Consider the following 19,194-nt stretch of genomic DNA (forward strand, 5'->3'; position numbering starts at 1 on the left):
AGCACAGTCTCCAGGGAAATAGAGGACAAGCCGATGGAGCCGGTTTATTGGGTGGAAGGGACAAAGGAGAGGAACCCAAAGCCAGGGTACCTGTCTCCGAGGCCCCAAAGCCAAATCCTGATTGCTCAGCGGGCTGGAAGGCGTGGCCTCAGCCCCGCCCCGCCCCGCCTCACCACAAAGCGGTTGGTTGCGGCAGGGACTACACCGGTGTATCATGGGAGCGGCCCGGGCTACACGTTAAAAACAGTAAGGGGAGCGCGCGAAGCAGAATTTGGCGCTCGATGGGGCCCGTTAGCCGCCCCAGAGCGCGCGGAGCCGCAGAGGCGTAGCTGGACTACAACGCAGTGCATCTCGGGAGGCCAACTCGACTGGACCGGGTGAGAGGACAGAGATGGCTCGATGGGCGGCCCGAAGGCCGGGGATCATGGCGGACAGGCGGGCCCAGCCAGATTCAGCCCCGCCCCGCCGCTCCCCACCCCCGGCCGGCCTCGCGTGCCTTCCCGCAGCACCGCCGTCCCCGGGATGCTGAGCGCCCACCGTCTCCCCGCAGCCCCCTCATGCCCGGCTGCGAGCTGCCCGTGGGCACCTGCCCGGACATGTGCCCGGCCGCCGAGCGCGCCCAGCGCGAAAGGGAGCGCCGCCTGCACCGCTTGGAGGTGGTGCCGGGGTGCCGCCAGGACCCGCCCCGCGCCGACCCGCAGCGCGCGGTAAAGGAGTACAGCCGACCCGCTGCCGGCAAGCCCCGGCCCCCGCCCAGCCAGTTGCGTCCGCCCTCCGTGCTGCTGGCCACCGTGCGCTACCTGGCCGGTGAGGTGGCGGAGAGCGCCGACGTCGCCCGCGCCGAGGTGGCCAGCTTCGTGGCAGACCGCTTGCGAGCTGTGCGCCTGGACCTGGCCCTGCAGGGCGCGGGCGACGCCGAGGCAGCGGTGGTGCTGGAGGCGGCGCTGGCCACGCTGCTGGCCGTGGTGGCGCGGCTTGGGCCCGACGCGGCGCGGGGACCCGCGGACCCGGTGCTGCTGCAGGCCCAGGTGCAGGAGGGCTTCGGCTCGCTGCGGCGCTGCTACGCGCGGGGCGCCGGGGCGCACCCCCGCCAGCCTGCCTTCCAAGGCCTCTTTCTGCTCTATAACCTGGGTGAGTTGGGATCCTGGCGGCTGGGCAGAGCGTAGGGACAGGAGCCCACCATGACAGTGGAGGTAGGGAAAGGAAGGATTAGCTTTAACATCTCACCATTAGCCCCCTCCCAGGACAGCACAAGATCCACCGAGCCCCGACGTGGGACCTCGGGCCCATCTCTGGGTCTTAGTTGTCTCAGGAATAAAAGTGGAGGGGGCAAGGGTGGAACGGGAGAGTTGGTCTAGTGATTTTCAAACTTTTTTTTTTTTTTTTTGAGTCTCGCTCTGTCGCCCAGGCTGGAGTGCAGTGGCGCGATCTCGGCTCACTGCAACCTCCGCCTCCCTGGTTCAAGCAATTCTCCTGTCTCAGCCTCCTGAGTAGCTGGGATCACAGGAGCGCGCCACCACACCCGGCTAATTTTTGTATTTAGTAGAGACGGGGGTTTCACCATGTTGGTCAGGCTGGTCTCGAACTCCTGACCTCGTAATCTGCCCACCTTGGCCTCACAAAGTGCTGGGATTACAGGCGTGAGCCACCGCGCCCGGCTGATTTTCAAACTTTTTTAAACCTCCCCGCCCAGTCAGGGTTACACAGCAAACAAGAACACATATGCCCACGAATATACCTGAGACAGAAGTTTAAGGCATTGGAGATACTTTCTATGGGTGATGCATTCTAATAAACTCGATTATTTGTTTCTTTCTTTGTTTTTGAGACAGGGTCTAGCTCTGTCACCCAGGCTGGAGTGCACTGGCATGATCTTGGCTCACTGCAACCTCCGCCTTCCGGGTTCAGGCTATTCGCCTGCCTCAGCCTGCCGAAGAGCTGGGACTACAGGCGCGCGCCACCACGCCCGGCTAGTTTTTGGATATTTAGTAGAGACAGGCCAACACCATGTTGGCCATGCTGGTCTCGAACTCCTGACCTCAAATGATCAGCTCACCTCTGCCTCCCAAAGTGCTGGGATTGCAGGCCTGAGCCACTGCACCCGGCCTGTTTGTGTTTTTTGAGACAAGGTCTCACTCTGTTGCCCAGGCTGGAGTACAGTGGCTTGATTATAGTTCACTGCAGCCTCAACCTCGTGGGCTCAAGGGATCCTTCTGCCTCAGCCTTCCGAGTAGCTGGGACCACAGATGTGTGCAATCACACCCGGCTAACTTAAAAAAAATTTTTTTGTAGAGATGGGGTCTCGCATGTTGCCACTGGAATTCCTGGGCTCAAGTGATCCTCCTGCCCAACCCTCCCAAGTAGCCGGGTGCCCGTCATCATGGCCGGTTAATGGTTTATTTTTGTCCACACTGCTCCTGTGAAGAAGGCATGGTAATTATCCCTGGTCTAGTGGAGGAAGAAATCGAAGCCCAGGGTGGTGAGGTGACTTGCCTGTTGACACAGCAGTGGTTAACAGTAGCAGTGGCAGGACCATGATTTTCTTTTCTTCTAATTTTCTAAAATTTATTTTTATATAGGGATTGGAGTCTTGCCATGTTGACCAGGCTGGTCTCAAACTCCTGGGCTTAAGTGATCCTACCGCGTTGGCCTCCCAAAGTGCTGGGATTACAGGCATGAGCCACTGTGCCCAAAAAATCTCTGTTCTGGCTGGGCCCCTTCTACTGAAAATGCAGAAATTAGCTGGGTGTGGTGGCGCATACCCGTAATCCCAGCTACTCAGGAGGCTGATGCAGGAGAATCACTTGAACCTGGGAGGTAGTGGAGATTGCAGTGAGCCGAGAGCCACTATACTTCAGCCTAGGTGACAAAGCAAGTCTGTCTCAAAAAAAAATAAAGGCCCTGCCCTATACAATTTTAATAAAATGCTGTTGACTTCACAACCTACTTATTGGTCAGAAGCCCCAGTTTACAAATGAGGCCCAAGGTTCCAGTGTCTGTGACTCTTCTGGAAGGGAAGCAGGGGCAGTCTCCTGAAGGAAGGGGCCTTCCCAGGTGGTCAGGGGAAAGTGGGGCAGAGTTGGCTCCCAAAACTGTGGGTGCAGGGAAGCCAGGGTAGTGGGAAATCCAAGTCAGAAAACTTGGACTGGGGTCAGGCTCAACTACATACCCACCTTAGGACATTCTCAGGCGAATCATTAAATTATCTGGGCCAGCTTCCAAAATCCGTAAACCCTGCCCACTTTAGTGTTGTAAGTTAAGATCTGGACTGCAGGAAGTCAAGATCCTGAGGCAACTCTGATTCAAATATGGGTCAGGGAAGGAGCCAAAGGCTGGCCCTTAGAGGGGAGAGGGAAGTTGGGCTAGGCCTAGAGAAGGGGCGTGGTCGAGGAGAGAGGAAGAACAGGGTGTTGGGAGCCGAGATTGGCCTGATCCTGTAAGGACCAGGCGTCCTCATTCTGGCTTCCCGCTCTCACAGGCTCCGTGGAAGCCCTGCGGGAGGTTCTACAGCTGCCTGCTGCCCTGCGCACCTGCCCGCCCCTCCGCAAGGCCTTGGCGGTAGATGCTGCCTTCCGAGAGGGCAATGCTGCCCGCCTGTTCCGTCTGCTCCAGACCCTGCCCTACCTGCCAAGTTGTGCTGTGCAGTGCCATGTGGGCCATGCCCGCCGGGAAGCCCTGGCCCGCCTCGCTTGTGCCTTTAGCACCCCCAAGGGCCAGACCTTGCCTCTGGGCTTCATGGTCAACCTCCTGGCCCTGGATGGACTCAGGGAAGCACAGGACCTGTGCCAGGCCCACGGGCTGCCCTTGGACGGAGAGGAGAGAGTTGTGTTCCTGAGGGGTCGCTACGTGGAGGAAGGGCTACCACCTGCCAGTACGTGCAAGGTGTTAGTGGAGAGCAAACTTCAAGGACGTACCCTGGAGGAGGTGGTCATGGCAGAGGAGGAAGATTAGGGCGCGGACAGACCCGGGTCCCCAGCCTGAGGAGGGAGCGTGAGCCTCCCAGAGCCCCAGGACTGGGCCAGAGCACTTAAGTTTCTTTTTCCATGGTTCCCAGATAATAAAAGGAACTTGTTTTGTTGGTACCAGTCACTAGATGTGATTTATTTGAGGGGCTGTTGTTGGGAGATAGGATACACAGCATGCAGGGAGAGGAACGCAGACTAGGCAAGGCCTAAGGCACCCCATGCCTCACTTTCACCACTGGTCCTTGGCCTTGATGACCTGAGTTGGCATCTGAGGTTGGCATTATGCATCCCATCTCCACCCACCCGCCACCAAGGGCAGTTGGTGGTTTTGCCATCCCATCCCTGTCCCCTGCTGCCCACCCTCTGCCACCTAAGCACCAGGATGAGGGTGAGTTGCATTAGGGCTTGCCACTCCCCTCAGGGACCCCAAGCTGTTGCCAGAGAAGCTTAAGAGGGTCCTGTGGTAGTGCCCTCTCCTGGCACCAAGGAAGACCAGGACATCTCAGGAAAGCAGGCAGGAGAGGGTTGGGGTAAAGGGAGGGCTGAAGAAAGAGGGCTGGGGTCAGAGGTCAGCCACAGGCCTCAGGGTGGCTGCCGCACCCTCCAGGGCTGTCACCACAATGCTGAGCTGTCTCTGGACCTCAGCCCAAGCTTCAGATCCAGAAGCTGTGTCCCTGGCCCTGGAGCAGGCATTGGATAGGCCCGGGAATGTCGCTACGGAGCCCGTGCGAGGTGCCCAGAGCACATGGCTGACGAGAAATGGGACAGGATCAGGGTCAGTCAGGAGCCAGGAAGGAGAAGCCTGGGCCTAGAACTGGCTCAGCTCCTGTATGCAGCGAGGCAGAAAAGCACCCCCCTCCACCTGTCTCTGAAGGCCAAGGGACTCTTAGAGCAGTGGCAGTGGGGGGACGAAATGTGGGTTCCAGTCCTAGCTCCCAGAGGGACCCTCAAGCAACTTTCCTCCCCTCCCTGAGCCTTACATTCCCATCTTCTTCAGGGGCTGGGTTGCACTCTAAAGGGCAGAGAAACTGACCACCTCGTCTCAGGTGGGGGGCCATTGCCCGGCCCCACCTGGAGGCACCTCCCAGGACTCTGGGACCGACTCACCTGTAGTAGCGTTCCTCTGGGAAGGCTCTAGGGTTCAGAAAGGTCCGTTCCAAGAGCATCAACTGGTCATTGAGCATCCGGACCTGCAGGGGGCTGGTGGAGGCAGGACCTGCCAGTCACCCTGGAGCCAGCAGCCCAGCTATCAGCCTGGTATCCTGCCCTGGATGCTGCCCTCCCAGCCCCTGCCGGCTGCCCTTGCTCACTCAGGGCTGCCCTTCTGCAGTGTTGATATGCGTTGGCCCAAGGCTGCAGCGTCTGCTTCAAACTTCTCCACTGCAGTCACCAGAGGCCCTGTGAGGAACGAGCAGTGGCTTAGTCCTGGGGGTGCAGGGCTCCCCATGCCTCAGGGTCAGGGCTGTGCATACCCAGACTGATGCTCTGCTGCTCCAGCAGGGCCCCGAGGTCTTGCTGGGCTGCCTGCAGGAAGCTGCGGAGTGTCTCACTGTAGTCACTGACTTTGAGGGGCAGGAAGAAGCTGTCACTGAGCCGGAGAATCACACTCCCTGCTGTCCGGGCCACAGCCTGATGGCTGCTGAAGCCTGCAGCAAGGTGACAAGGCCAGAGCTCAGTCTTCAGCCTCTCCTGTTCTGGTCTCAGGATGCCCCTTGTCTCCCTCCTCACCTGGGTCCAAAAACTTGTCCATATAGTCAAAGGTGTCAAAGGCTGTGTGGTAGGTGGGGTAGATCCTGGCTGAAGTCTTGCTCTGGGGGAACAAAGCCCAGAGGTGACAGGCTTGGGATGGGAAGTGGGAGAAGGTGTACCTCCAGTGAGCTGCAAAATGTGGGCATTATCTCCATTGAATCTTGGCCATGTCTATGAGGTGGCTTCTAGAATTCCAACAGAAAAGGAAACTGAAGCTCAGAGAGGTTAACCTGCTGATATCACGTAGCTAATTAGTGGAAGAGCTGGGTCTGGTGCCAGTTTCCAGTTTCACAGGAAGGAGAAGAACCTGGGGCTTTGGGGTCAGATAGAGAGATTCAAATCCCAGCTCTACTACCGAGAATCACTGTGGCTGTGAGGTGGAGAACGTACTTTTTGGAGCATCAAACAGGGAGGTGCCAGCTGGGCACTCTGCACCCCTTGTCTTGTTTTACCTTCATGCCAACGCTCACGCCAATGGTCTGAGTTAATCAATGCTGAGATTAACCTTTCCCTCCCGACATTTTAAGATCTTTGGAAACAGAATGCTTCTTACAGGCAATGTCATCTTACAACTGGTTGGAAGCGGTGGTTGTTTTTCCTTTCCTGAATATTGCATAACATAATGGCACATCTTATAATCAGTAGTATCTTACATTTGATAAAATAACATAGATGAGCATAAAGAGGTGCTTGAAAAGGTTAAACTTGGCAGAGGCTGGGCACCAAGGCTCACACCTGTAATCCCAGCACTTTAGGAGGCTGAGGCGGGAGGATGGTTTGAGTCCAGGAGTTCAAGACCAGCCTGGCAACAAAGCAAGACTCCGTCTATATAAAACGTGTGTGTGTGTGTGTGTGTGTGTGTGTGTATTTTTTTAAGAAACTTGGCAGAGGTAGCAATGAGTAAAGGAGCAGGGTTCAGTCTGTATGAGAACAGCGCCAAGGAGAGGAGGGGACGCATGCAGCAAGGTACCGAGGCAGGGACGGAGGGGCACCTGCTCACCCGGTCATAGGTATAGGCGATGTCCATGGAGGAGATGCCCAGGAAGTGAATGAAGGATGCATAGTCGCTGCCAGCACCCAGAGAACCCAAGCTGCGGGAAGGAAGGGGGCCGTGATAAAGAGCGCTGGGCCGGACCGCCTCGCTCCGGGCCCCCTTCTGTCCCTGGGCTCACCTGGGGACCAGGCCGTACACCGGGCTGCTGCGGTTGAAGTACCGGATCCAGTTGTCGTAGATGCTCAGGTCGCCAGGGCCTGGTGAGCGGATCTGGCCGGAAGGAGAATTTAGTCTCAGTGCGGGGTCCTCCCCAGCCCCAACAACAGGGCGGGTCCTCCACCGGTCTCCTGCCCACCCACGGTCCAGTCCTTACGAGGCTCGCCCCAGCCTCAGTCCAGCCCCAGCAGATCTAGATAGTACCACTCCCCAGCTCCGCCCACCCATGTGGCCCCGCCAGCCGCACACGGCCCGCCCACCGCACTGCCCCGCCCCCGCTAGTTCAGCCGCGCCCGGCCTGCCCCCTTCCACCTCTTTGGTTGCAGAGAAGACGACACTCTGGACAGGGGGCGTCCCCTGCACCCTAAGGGTAGCGTTGGCTGTGGGAGGAGGGGAGAAAGACTATTTGGGCCCCAGCCCCTTCTTTTACCCACCCCGTCGTCCGGCCGTCTCCTCCCCTTTCCTGCCTCGCCACTCCCATACCAAACACCGAGATGTCCACGTTGATGTAGGCCACCGTGCGCTCCTGCAGCTTGTTGAAGAACTCCTGCGGGTGCGAGGGGCGACGTCAGCCCCGCGCCGTTCTGCCCTGGGAACCCCTTTCGATCCCCTACCCTCTAGGGCCACTCACTTCTGTGAATTCCGTGGAGCCAATGAGCCCAAACTCCTCAGCCCCCCAGCTCGCAAACACGATTGATCTGCGTGGACGCCAGGTGCCTGGGAATGGGGAATAGAGGGTTGGAGGACAGGGTCCTCCTCATCCTAGGGTGCCTTAGGAGAAAGGCTGCTGACGTGAGGAGTAGGGGAGAGCGGGAAAAGGCGGGGCAGCTCGTGACAGGAGGTCCTGGCACCTTGCAGCCAGGCCTTCCAGGAGGCTCCCGCACCAAACACTGACCCCAACTCCAAGCCCCTTGAAGGGTCGGGTGGTCCTTTCTACCAAAATGCCCACTGCCCCTCTCTCTGTGGGCATGCTCTGGGAAGACTTCCGACCCTACACCCTCAACCCCCGCCTCCAGGCCAAACTCCATAGCCATCTTCACTTGGTGATGACACATGAACGTTTCCTGTTAGGGCGTTATCCACATTGAACCAATCCCTACAACAATGCCTTGAGGGAGATACTATTATTATTTCCATTTCACAGTTGAAGAAACTGAGAGAAGCTAAATGACTTTCCCAGGGTCACACAGCTGGTAGGCAGCAGAGCCAGTTTCAAATCCAGATATTTGGCTCCACACTGTGGGTATAGGGACTGGAGGTGGAAGCCAGGTTGCAGGATGCTCCATCTCCCGGGTTCAGGCAGGAGAATTGCTTGAGCCTGGGAGGTAGAGGTTGCAGTGAGCTGAGATCGTGCCACTGCATCCAGCCTGGGGGACCGAGTCTCACTCTGTGGCCCAGGTTGGAGTGCAGTGGTGTGATCTCGGCTCCCCGCACCCTCAACTTCCTGGGGTCCAGCGATCCTCTCACCTCAACCTCCCAAGTAGCTGGGACCACAGGCACACACCACCACGCCTGGCTGATTACTGTATTTTTGGTAGAGATTGGGTTTCTCCATGTTGCCCAGGCCAGTCTTGAACTCCTGAGCTCAAGCGATCCACCCACTTCAGCCTCCCAAAGTGCTGGGATTACAGGTGTGAGCTACCGCAACCAGCAAATGCAGAATTTTTCAGTGTGATATGATTACATGCTTGCAATTACACATTTTTACACTTTTTTCTGCCAAAAATATATAATCTAAATCAAATGAGACAAACCCAAATTGAGGGTTATTTGACAAAATAATAGGATAATAATAGCAGGATCATGAAAGACAAAGAACAGCTAAACAATTATTATAGATTAAAGGAAACTAGTAACCAGATCACTAGCGTGATCCTGGATTGGAGCTTGGGCCAAAAAATTATTTTGCTATCAAGGTCATTATCACTGGGCACAGTGGCTCACACCTGTAATCCCAACACTTTGGGAGGCTGAGGCGAGGAGGATCACTTAAGCCCAAGAGTTCAAGACCAGCCTGAGTAACAGCAAGACCTTGTCTCTACAAAAAGTAGAAAAGTAGCAGGGCTTGGTGGCGCACACACCTGTAGTCTCAGCTAATCAGGAAGCTGAGGCAGGAAGATCGCTTGAGCCCAGGAGGTCGAGGGTGCAGTGAGCTGGTTGCACCACTGCACTCCAGGCTGGGCAACAGAGTGAGACCCTGTCTCAAAAAATATTTTTTTCTCTTTTTTGAGACGGAGTCTCACTCTCATCAACCAGGCTGGAGTGCAGTGGCGCAATCAGCTCACTGCAACCTCTGCCTCCCAGGTTCAAACCATTCTCCTGCCTCAGCCTCCCGAGTAGCTGGGATTACAGGCGCCCACAACCACGTCCAGCTAATTTTTGTATTTTCAGTAGAGATGGGGTTTTACCATGTTGGCCAGGCTGGTGTCGAACTCCTGACCTCAGGTGATCCACCCACCCTGGCCTTCCAAAGTGCTGGGATTACAGGCATGAGCTACCACGCCTGGCTGGAAGTATTTAAAAGTTGTGGGGGCTGGCGCAGTGACTCACGCCTGTAATCCCCGCACTTTGGGAGGCTGAGGCAGGCGGATCACGAGGTCAGGAGATCGAGACCATCCTGGCTAACACGGTGAAACCCCATCTCTACTAAAAATACAAAAAATTAGCTGGGCATGGTGACGGTCGCCTGTAGTCCCAGCTACTCGGGAGGCTGAGGCAGGAGAATGGCGCAAACCTGGGAGGCGGAGCTTGCAGTGAGCCGAGATCGCGCCACTGCACTCCAGCCTGGGTGACAGAGCAAGACTCTGTCTAAAAAAAAAAAAAAAGTTGTGGAAAATTGGCCGGGCACATTGGCTCACACCTGTAATCCCAGCACTTTGGAAGGCTGGGGCGGGTGGATCACCTGAGGTCAGGAGTTCGACATCAGCCTGGCCAACACGGTAAAACCCCATCTCTACTGAAAATACAAAAATTAGCCAGGCGCGGTGGTGCAAGCCTGTAATCCCAACTACTCGGGAGGCTGAGGCAGGAGAATGGCTTGAACCTGGGGGGCAGAGGTTGCAGTGAGCCGGATTGCGCCACTGCACTCCAGCCTGGGTCACAGAGTAAGACTGTGTCTCAAAATAACAATAATAATAATACTTCAGACAAAAACATATATAGTTATAAATAGCCAAGGCTTTTTTCCCCTATTTTTTGTAGAGACAGGGGTCTCAGTATGTTCCCCAGACTGGTCTTAAACTCTTGGGCTCAAGCGATCCTCCTGCCTCTACCTCCCAACGTGCTGGGATTATTGGCATGAGTCACCGTGCCTGGCCCATATATTATATAGAGATAGAAAGCAAACGTGGTGAAACATTAATATTAGGAGTGTCTGTATAAGAGGCTTCTTTGTACTATTTTTACATCTCTGTAAGTCTGAAATTATTTCAACATAGAACACTTCGACAAACAAAAAAATACGGGAATTTCTGCGCTACCCATAAGGGTAAAGTCGAAAGCAGCTTGCCCACTCCCTCTACCCCTGGCTTCTGAGCTGATCTCAGCAACACCTGTGGTTTCACAAACTATTTTGCTACCAACTCCCCAAGTCATCTCTCAAGTCTCTCTCTCCTTTCTTTCTTTTTCTTTTCTTTTCTTTCTTTCTTTCTTTCTTTCTTTCTTTCTTTCTTTCCTTTTTTTTTTTTTTTTTTTTTTTTGAGACAGGGTCTTTTTCTGTTGCCCAGGCTGGAGTGCAGTAGCGTGATCATGGCTTACTGCAGCCTCAACCTCCCAGGCTCAAGCATTCCTCCCACACAGCCTCCGAAGTAGCTGGGACCACAGGTGCATGCCACCACGCCTGGCTATTTTTTTATGTTTATTTTTTGTAGAGACAAGGCCTCACTATGTTGCCCAGGTTGGTCTCGAACTCCTGGGCTCAAGCAATCCGCCCACCTCGGCCTCCCAAAGTGCTGGGATAACCAGCATGAACCACTGTGGCCAGACTTCAGGTCTCATTTCTGAACTGTGACATCATATCATACAAGGGGGGATGGAGTTTCGCAGCAGTGGCGTGTTTGTGTGCAATTACAGTTGAGTGGGTATCGGTTCAAATGCCATGCTTAGCACTCCGGGATATTATATGTAAGGGAAGATGAAGAAGTTCTGGAGCCGATGGCAGTGATGGTTGCACAACTTTAGAAACATACTTAATGCCACTGAATCAAATACTTACAAATGTAAAACTGGTCAATTTTGTTATGTATATTTTACCATGAATTTTTAAAACTAACGAAAGAGGGCCTGGCATGGGAGCTCAATGCCTGTGAATCACTTGAGTCCTGGAGTTCAAGACCAGCTTAGGCAACATGGTGAGACCCCGTCTCACTATAAAAATAAATAACTAATCAATATGGGAAGACCCAGATTCACGTCTTCCTTCTAGATCTGTCCTAGATCCGCCCAGTTCTGTTTTTCTTAAATGGCACTAATGTTGAGTCGCTCAGACCAGAGCCCTCGACTGTCCTCCCTCTTGCCCCTGGAGCCAGCAGACCCGGGCCCAGCAGCCTGTCCCTGTCCCACTGCCCTCCATCTGGGTCCAAGCCCCACAGCATCTCCAGCCTTGGAATGACAAGCGTCTACTTGGGCCCCCTACATGGTGTGCCCTTCCCCTGCTCCTCGCTTTTTTTTTAGACGGAGTTTTGCTCCATTCCCCAGGCTGGAGTGCAGTGGCACGATCTCAGCTCACTGCAACCTCCGCCTCCCAGGTTCAAGTGATTGTTCTGCCTCAGCCTCCCGAGTAGCAGGGACTACAGGCGCACACCACCACGCCCTGCTAATTTTTGTATTTTTAGTAGAGACGGGGTTTCGCCATGTTGGCCAGCTGGTCTCGAACTCCTGACCTCGTGATCTGCCTGCCTCGGCCTCCCAGAGTGCAGGGATTACAGGCATGAGCCACCATGCCTGGCCAGGAGCCGTTTAACATGGGGACTCTATCATGTCCCTCTCCTGTGTGAAATCCTTCACCAGCTTCCCATAACCCTTGGACTGAACTCCAAACTCCTCAGCCTGGCCTGGCCCTGCCTGCTCTGCCACCTCGCCCAGCCCTGCCCACCTCCTTTCCAGCTGCCATCTCCTTGCCCTCCTCCCCTTCCCTGAAGCACTGAAACGTTGAAGTGCTGCCTCCGCTGAGAGACTTGTCCCAACCTGGCCTGGCACATCAAAGGCACATGAGATATTAGAGACATCAGAGTTAACGATCGGCTGCCATCCCCGACCCAGCTGAGCTAAAGTTCCCAGAGGGCAGAGCCTGGGCTCTGCCTGCTTCACAGCAGCATCGGGCCTCGCTCCATCGGGGCACACGGGAGGCACTTGGAAGCTGCACATGAATCAACCCACAGTCTATTCCCTGTACCACACTGGGCTGCTATGGGCCAAGGCTGGTGTCATGCATTTCTGCCCCCAGGGCCCTCAGGCATGGCACAAGGAGCACTGCAGTGTGAGGGAGAGGAGGTGGAACAGGAAGAAGACCTCCGGGGGCGAGGGTCCCTGGTCCAGGGGAGGGGGCCGTCTCACCCTTCTTCAGCAGAGTCCCCAGGACACGGGAGAGCTCCAGGAGGACGGCGGTGCCGCTGCTGGGGTCCACAGCCCCGTGCACCCAGCTGTCTCGGTGGTTCCCATACAGCACATAGCGATCTGGCCAGAGGTAAAGGGGCAGAGAACCAGAGGAGAGGGAGAGGTAGGTAGGGGGAGCTGGGCTGGGTGGTGGCAAGGGCAGGGCTGGTTGAAGACACAGTGGCAGCGGCATCCAGAGCAGAGCAGGGGCCTGGGGCGCAGTCAGCAAGAGGAGGGCTCACCAGGCTCCACGGCCCCACGGATGATGCCCAGGACATTGGAAGAGTTCCTCAGCTCCAGGCGGTTGTAGACGCTCACATTCACCTGGCTGGGGAGGGTGAAAGGTGTGAGAAGACTCTTGGCCTTGCCCACTGCCCCCCACCCAATGCAGGAGACACTGAGGCCTGGAGCTGGAAAGTGACATGGCAAGGTCATTCATTGGCCCTGAAGTACCAAGAGAGGCAGCAAGGCTGGAGCCAGGCTCTCCTGCCCACTCGCTGGGTAGGTACTTATTGGGTACTTAGTCCCTGACTAGGCTCTGGGCAATGACGGCGACAGATGTGGACCTGGTGCTTGTGGGGCCTCCCTCTCCTGAGTGAGACAGACCACAAGGACAGGAACAGCTGAGTGAAGGGGCCTGGGAGGAGAGGGCACCTGGAGGCCAGGGGGTGCTGCAGAGAGTGAGGTTGGTGCAGGTCGGGAGTGGCAGGGGCCCTGATTTGGGAAGGAGCTTGGCATCTTCAAGAGAGAGAGTCGTGGGGTGCAGACGTCGAGATGAGGTGGGAGGGGCAGGGGAATCCCCGCAGGAAACAGCAGCAGCTGTTTCACGGGCTTCCCCACAAACAAGACAGATATTTTGGGGTCAGGAGAGGGTCTGGGAGAGAGAAGAAAGGGAAAAAGGTCAGGCTTTGAAGTGGAAAGAGGGAACATAATCACAAGGGAAGGGGAGAGGCGAGTTGTGGGAGAGCGCAACTGAGGGAGAACTGGTCTGGCTGCATCTCACCTGTCTGCTGGGAAGTCTCCGTCAGGCCGGAAGCCAGGACCCAACCTGTAGCCACAGCCCAGTGCTCCCTGCCAGGCGGCTGGGGCCAAAGTTCCGTTGAGGTTACTGGGGAGGAGGAAGAGGCCCTTCAGGGTAAATGTGAGTGTGGGGCTTGAAGTCTGGAGGCCACTGGGGGCTGGGCAGGACACCCCAGGGCACAAACTCACCAGAGCAGGTCTCTTGCATCCTGGAAGCCAATGGGCTGTGTAGGAATTGGGGGAAATCCAGAGACATTGGCAAGGTCCAGGCGGAAGGAAGAGGGGACGGCTGGAAGGTAGGGAGTCAGAGGGTCCCCAAAATACTCGTAGTAGGAGCCTCGCTCCACTCCTGAGGGGGGCAGGTACCAGGAGTTGGGAAAGGTTTCGTTGGGTGAGCTCAGCCCATCGTTGATGTCGGCAGGGTCTGTGTACACCAGCACCCCGGCTACCCCGTGCTTGGCAGCGTTCACAGCCTGCAGCGAGCAGAAGAGACTGTGTGTAAGGGAGGGACTGGGACCAGATATGTCCTGTTCCTCTTCCTCCTTCCTTGACTGTGGAAGCCAGGATAGACCAATCTTCCCATGGGCAAGATGATGTTTGCACAAGTCATTTATGGCAGTGCCTCTTGCAACAGTAAAGGCCAGTTCGGCACAGCCAAGCAAGTGCCTATCAGTGGAGTCTGGTTGAATAACAGGGACATCCTACGGTGGAATACCATGAAGCTGCATAAAATAACACGGTTGTGTATTCATGTCCACAGCAGCATTATCATCAATGGCCAAAAGGAGGAAATAGCCCAAGTGTCCATCAACAGATGAATGGCTAAACCAAATGTGGGCTGTAACATACAATGGAGGCCGGGTGTGGTGGCTCACGCCTGTAATCCCAACACTCTGGGAGGCCGAGGCAGGCAGATCACCTGAGGTCGGATCACCTGAGGTCAAGACCAGCGGGCAGATCACCTGAGGTCAAGACCAGCCTGGCCAACATGGCAAAACCTTGTCTCTACTAAAAATACAAAAATTAGCCAGGTGTGGTTGTACACACCTGTAGTCCCAGCTACTTGGGAGGCTGAGGCACGAGAATCACCTGAACCCGGGAGGCGGAGGTTGCAGTGAGCTGCACTCCAGCCTGAGTGACAGTGCAAGACTCTGTCTCAAAAAAACCCCAACAAACAAACAAAAACAATGGAATATTATTCAGCCTAAAAAGAAATAAAGTTCTGATACATCAATGAGCCTTGAAGATCTTATGTTAAGTGAAATAAGCCAGACATAAAAAGACAGATATCTTATACTTTCACTTATGCGAGGTACCTAGAATAGGCAAATTCATAGAGACAGAAAGTAGAATTGAGGTTACAGAAAGTAGAATAGGGGCTGGGGCAGGGACCTGGGGAGTTATTGTTAAATAAAGTTTCTGTTTGAAATGATGAAAAGGTTCTGGAAATGGGTAGTGGTGATGGTTAATTAATAATCTGTGTATTTCTACACTGCTTGTTCCCCTTTCTTTTTCTTTTCCTTTTTTCCTTTTCTTTTCTTCCTTCCTTTCTCCCCACCTTCCTTCTTTCTTTCTCTTTTCCCAGCTCTTATTATGGACACTTTTTTTTTTTAAGACAAAATCTTGCTCTTGTCCCCCAGGCTGGAGTGCAATGGCGTGATCTCGGCTCACTGCAACCTCTGCCTCCTGGGTTCAAGTGATTCTCCTGCCTCAACCTCCCGAGTAGCTGGGATTACAGGCGCCCACCACCCTGAGCGGCTAATTTTTGTATTTTCAGTAGAGACAGGGTTTCACCATGTTGGCCAGGCTGGTCTCGAACTCCTGACCTCAGGTAATCTGCCTGCCTTGGCCTCCCAAAGTGCTGGGATTACAGGCATGAGCCACAGCGCCCAGCCCACTTTTTAAAAAATTGTGGTAAAATACACATAACATAAACTTAGCATGTGGAGTGTGCAGTTCAGTGGCATTCAGTACATCCATATTGTGCAACATCACCAGCATTCATCTCTAGAACTCTTCATCTGACAAATCCGAAACTCAGTCCTCATTAAATACCAACTCTCCCTTCCCCTCTCTCGTTCTACTCTTTTTATATTAATGTTTTGTTTGTTTGTTTTGTTTTGTTTAGAGATGGAGTCTCGCTCTGTCACCCAGGCTAGAGTGCAGTGGCACAATCTTGGCTCACTGCAACCTCCACCTCCCGGGTTCAAGCAATTCTCCTGCCTCAGCCTCCTGAGTAGCTAGGACTACAGGTGCACACCGCCAGGCCCAGCTAATTTTTTTTTTTTTGTATTTTAGTAGAGATGGGGTTTCACTGTGTTGCCCAGGCTGGTCTCGAACTCCTGAGCTCAGGCAATCCGCCTGCCTTGGCCCCCCAAAGTGCTAGGATTACAAGCGTGAGCCAATACGCCCACGCTCAGCCTTTTTTTTTTTTTTTTAATCGGAGTCTTGCTGTCTCCCAGGCTGGAGAGTGCAGTGGTGCAATCTCAGCTCACTACCATCTCTGCCTCCCAGGTTCAAGCAGTTCATCTGCCTGAGCCTCCCCAGTAGCTGGGATTACAGGCATGCACCACCATGCGTGGCTAATTTTGTATTTTGAGTAGAGATGCAGTTTCACCATGTTGGCCAGGCTGGTCTTGATCTCCTGACCTCAGGTGATCTGCCCACTTTGGCCTCCCAAAGTGCTGGGATTACAGGCGTGAGCCACTGCGCCCGGCCCCTAGTCAGAATTTTTGACGGAAAAGAAATGGCAGGGAGAGGGCCAACAGGAGGGACTTAAGTTGAATATTCAGAACTACTTCACAGGAGGACTTAGACTTCCAGAATACCAAACCTGAAAATTGTACTCAACCCCTTTATTTCCTACAGCTCAGAGAGGGTCAGGGAGGCATCCGAGGCCACACAGCCCATTGGTGGGACAATCTGAAAACACCTCGCCTTTCCTGCCCCACCCCGGGGCTTGGTTCCCCACTCAACACTGCCTCTTCTCCTTCCCCTTCCCCTCACTTCCTCCAGTCCACTGCCCGGCCCCTTCCTCACCGAGGCCTCCTGCACTGGGGGGCTGCCACTCACCTTGGCCCCACGCCCTACACCCCCATAGCGAGTCAGGGCGATGGTGCCTTCGAGTTTGATGCCCTGAGTCTGTAGCTCCATAAAGTCTTCTTCCGCGCCCCGGTTGGCATAGACGAGGAGGCCCTAGTCCCAAGAGGGGGTGATCCTTAGAGCTGGGCCCAGCAAAGTGCAGGTGGGGAAAGGGGGGTGGAAGGCTGCATGGCAGGAGGGAGAATTTAGATTCTGTTCCCCCACCTCACCCAGAGCTTGTAAGCTCCCCAAGGACAGTCACCCCTGGTTTCCTCCATGTCTGGGTGCCCTGTAACAGGCCTGGCCTTGAGCAGAGCCACTAGTGTTTGTTGAATGACTGATGGAGGAAAGGAGCAGCGATGGAGTGTCCAGGTGAGTAAATTCGGGAGGGGGTGCTGTGCCCCAGTTGAGGCACGTTCCCTGGGTCAGGGTGGGGAGAACCCTGGGTGGAACCAAGGGAGCTAGGCCAGGGCAGTAGGGGGGGTTCTGGGCCCACCTGTGGGGTTCCAGAAGGAGCATAGGCGGCATAGGGTTGTACCACATCTGGCCCCCCTTGCTCCCCGGTCACGTTCTCCTCAGTCCGGTGGCAGGAGTGGATGATGTCCCCAGTGGGGCCCACTGTTGGAGGGGGTGGCAGTGTCATGGCTGGGCCCAGCAGCTCCCCATCTGGGCATTCCCAAGGTTGGGCAGGACCTCACCGATGTCCACGACGTTGGGCTGCTCCTGGCTAGGGAAGGACAGCAGCACCTCGTACGTGGAGGCCTCGGCCGAGTCCAGGCCTGACTCTGGGTCCTTCCAGCGCTGCAGCAGCAGCTGCACGAGGTCCTCATCCCGAGGGCTGGAGGCCACGTGTGGCTCCCTGGAGAGTTCTCTGCAGGGTGGGCAGAGGGAGGGGCAGGGCCAGCATCAGGGAGAGGGCCTCTGGCAAACGGAGGAGCAGATGGCCCCACCTCTCACCTGAGGTTTTCCCGGATCCTTTGGGCATCCAGCTGCCCCATGACGGTTTCCAGGATCTCCAGGTCCAGGTCCTGGGGGGCCGGTGAGTTGGCTTTTTTGGGGATGGCGAAGTGGCCCAGGATGATCCCCAGCCCCAAGAGGGCAGCAGCCCCCAGCCCCAGCCCCAACACCTTCGTCCACTGCATCCTGCGGACTCTTGGCCAGCTGGGATGGGACTGGTCTATAGGTTATTCCCTATGCAGGGGGTGTCGTGCCTGGTTAAACATTACCCCATGGGTGGCACTGCCCTTTGACCCCCAGCTGGCAGGGAGAGTGAGGGCACATGCTGCAGTGAGAGCCAGGAGCCATCCACATCCACCACATCCTGCACAATTTACCTGGAATGGCCCTCCAAGGGCAGCAAGGTCACCCAGGGACACTGAGGCCGAGAGGGAAAGGTCTCATCCAGGGTATCCCAGGAAAACAGAGGCCAAGCCAGCGCTGGAACTCAGAGCTCCTGTGTTCACAGCAGGGCCGTGCCCACTGCCCACCTTCACTGCCTCTGCCTCCCTCCAAGGCAGCTGATCTGCAGCATACCCAACCCTGCCTGCCTGAGCAGATTTTGAGTTGAGATCCCCCTTGTTGCTGGACGTAAGCTGTGTGACCTTGGGCAATTCACTCAGCTTCTCTATGCTCTATGCCTGTTTTCTTTTCTTTTCTTTTTTTTTTTTTTTAGACTGTGTCTTCCACTGTCACCCAGGCTGGAGTCCAGTGGCGCGATCTCAGCTCACTGCAACCTCCGCCTCCTGGGCTCAAGTGATTTTCCAGCATCAGCCTCCTGAGTAGCTGGGATTACGGGTGTGCACCACCACGTCCAGCTAATTTTTGTATTTTTAGTAGAGACAGGGTTTCACCATGTTGGCCAGGCTGGTCTCAAACTCCTGATCTCAGGTGATCCACCCACCTCGGCCTCCCAAAGTGCTGGGATGACAGGAGTGAGCCACCACGCTACGGTGTCATTTTCATTAAACAATATGGCATCAGTAGAAATAGCTAGTGCAGTGTCTGACATGTAGTGGGAGCTCATTAATTTTAACTACTCATCCCTCATCTGACCCTGGAAAACATAAGGCCTAGAGCTAAAGGAAAAAGGAGGACCCAGAAGAATTCTCTGCATCTATCCTGAAGGGAGCCCAGTGATACGAGGAGTGGGAGTCCTGGGAAGGGAGGCTGTCCCAGAGAACGCAGCAGGGGAAGCCCATGCCTCCCTGGCGAGGTGACTTCCTCTTCTATTCCCTGGCTCTGCCTGGACTCCGTCATCCACCCTCCTACTTACCCATCCACCCATCCCTCCATTCACCTATTCATTCCTTCCTTTATACATGCAAGCACTGTTCATTCTGCGCTATACTAGAGCCACGCAAGGCCGTGGGGAAGCAAAGTCCAGCAGGCGAGGCAGACAGGCTTTGGGTTCAGCCATGTGGTAAGTGCCCTGTAAAGGGAGGACCACCATGCTCCCAGTGAGAGAGTGAGGAGTTCTGTCTAGGAGGGAACATCTGAGGGGGTCCTCCAAGGCTGAAAAGGTGTTCCAGCACGTGCAAGGGCTGAGAGGGAAGTGAGACCCCAGGTATACCATACACA

The 19,194-nt window shown here is 55.3% G+C and overlaps 2 protein-coding genes across 3 annotated transcripts; one reads left to right on the forward strand and one right to left on the reverse strand.

The window, feature by feature from the left end:
* Nucleotides 1-171: 171 nt before the first annotated feature.
* On the forward strand, nucleotides 172-4,082 carry SAC3D1 (SAC3 domain containing 1). 2 transcript variants are annotated; one of them, XM_055248238.2, is made up of 3 exons: nucleotides 172-1,131; nucleotides 2,293-2,433; nucleotides 3,479-3,621. In XM_055248238.2, exons 1-2 carry the CDS (start codon nucleotides 558-560, stop codon nucleotides 2,421-2,423), a joined length of 705 nt encoding a protein of 234 aa, XP_055104213.2. In that variant the 5' UTR covers nucleotides 172-557; the 3' UTR covers nucleotides 2,424-2,433; nucleotides 3,479-3,621. The 2 variants fall into 2 exon arrangements, with proteins under 2 accessions (XP_055104213.2, XP_063499264.1); XM_063643194.1 differs by lacking the exon at nucleotides 2,293-2,433 and having other exon boundaries at nucleotides 177-1,131; nucleotides 3,479-4,082.
* Nucleotides 4,083-17,791, reverse strand: NAALADL1 (N-acetylated alpha-linked acidic dipeptidase like 1). The gene is made up of 18 exons (XM_055247679.2): nucleotides 17,575-17,791; nucleotides 17,316-17,488; nucleotides 17,114-17,235; nucleotides 16,609-16,731; nucleotides 13,726-14,009; nucleotides 13,520-13,624; nucleotides 12,759-12,844; nucleotides 12,478-12,597; nucleotides 7,556-7,641; nucleotides 7,408-7,471; nucleotides 7,237-7,304; nucleotides 6,887-6,978; nucleotides 6,715-6,805; nucleotides 5,694-5,775; nucleotides 5,438-5,611; nucleotides 5,276-5,363; nucleotides 5,073-5,165; nucleotides 4,083-4,714 (listed from the first exon to the last, which is right to left on the reverse strand). Exons 1-18 carry the CDS (start codon nucleotides 17,757-17,759, stop codon nucleotides 4,528-4,530), a joined length of 2,223 nt encoding a protein of 740 aa, XP_055103654.1. The 5' UTR covers nucleotides 17,760-17,791; the 3' UTR covers nucleotides 4,083-4,527.
* Nucleotides 17,792-19,194: the final 1,403 nt, after the last annotated feature.

Source organism: Symphalangus syndactylus, chromosome 1 (assembly GCF_028878055.3).
Source record: "Symphalangus syndactylus isolate Jambi chromosome 1, NHGRI_mSymSyn1-v2.1_pri, whole genome shotgun sequence".
Lineage (NCBI taxonomy): Eukaryota > Metazoa > Chordata > Mammalia > Primates > Hylobatidae > Symphalangus > Symphalangus syndactylus.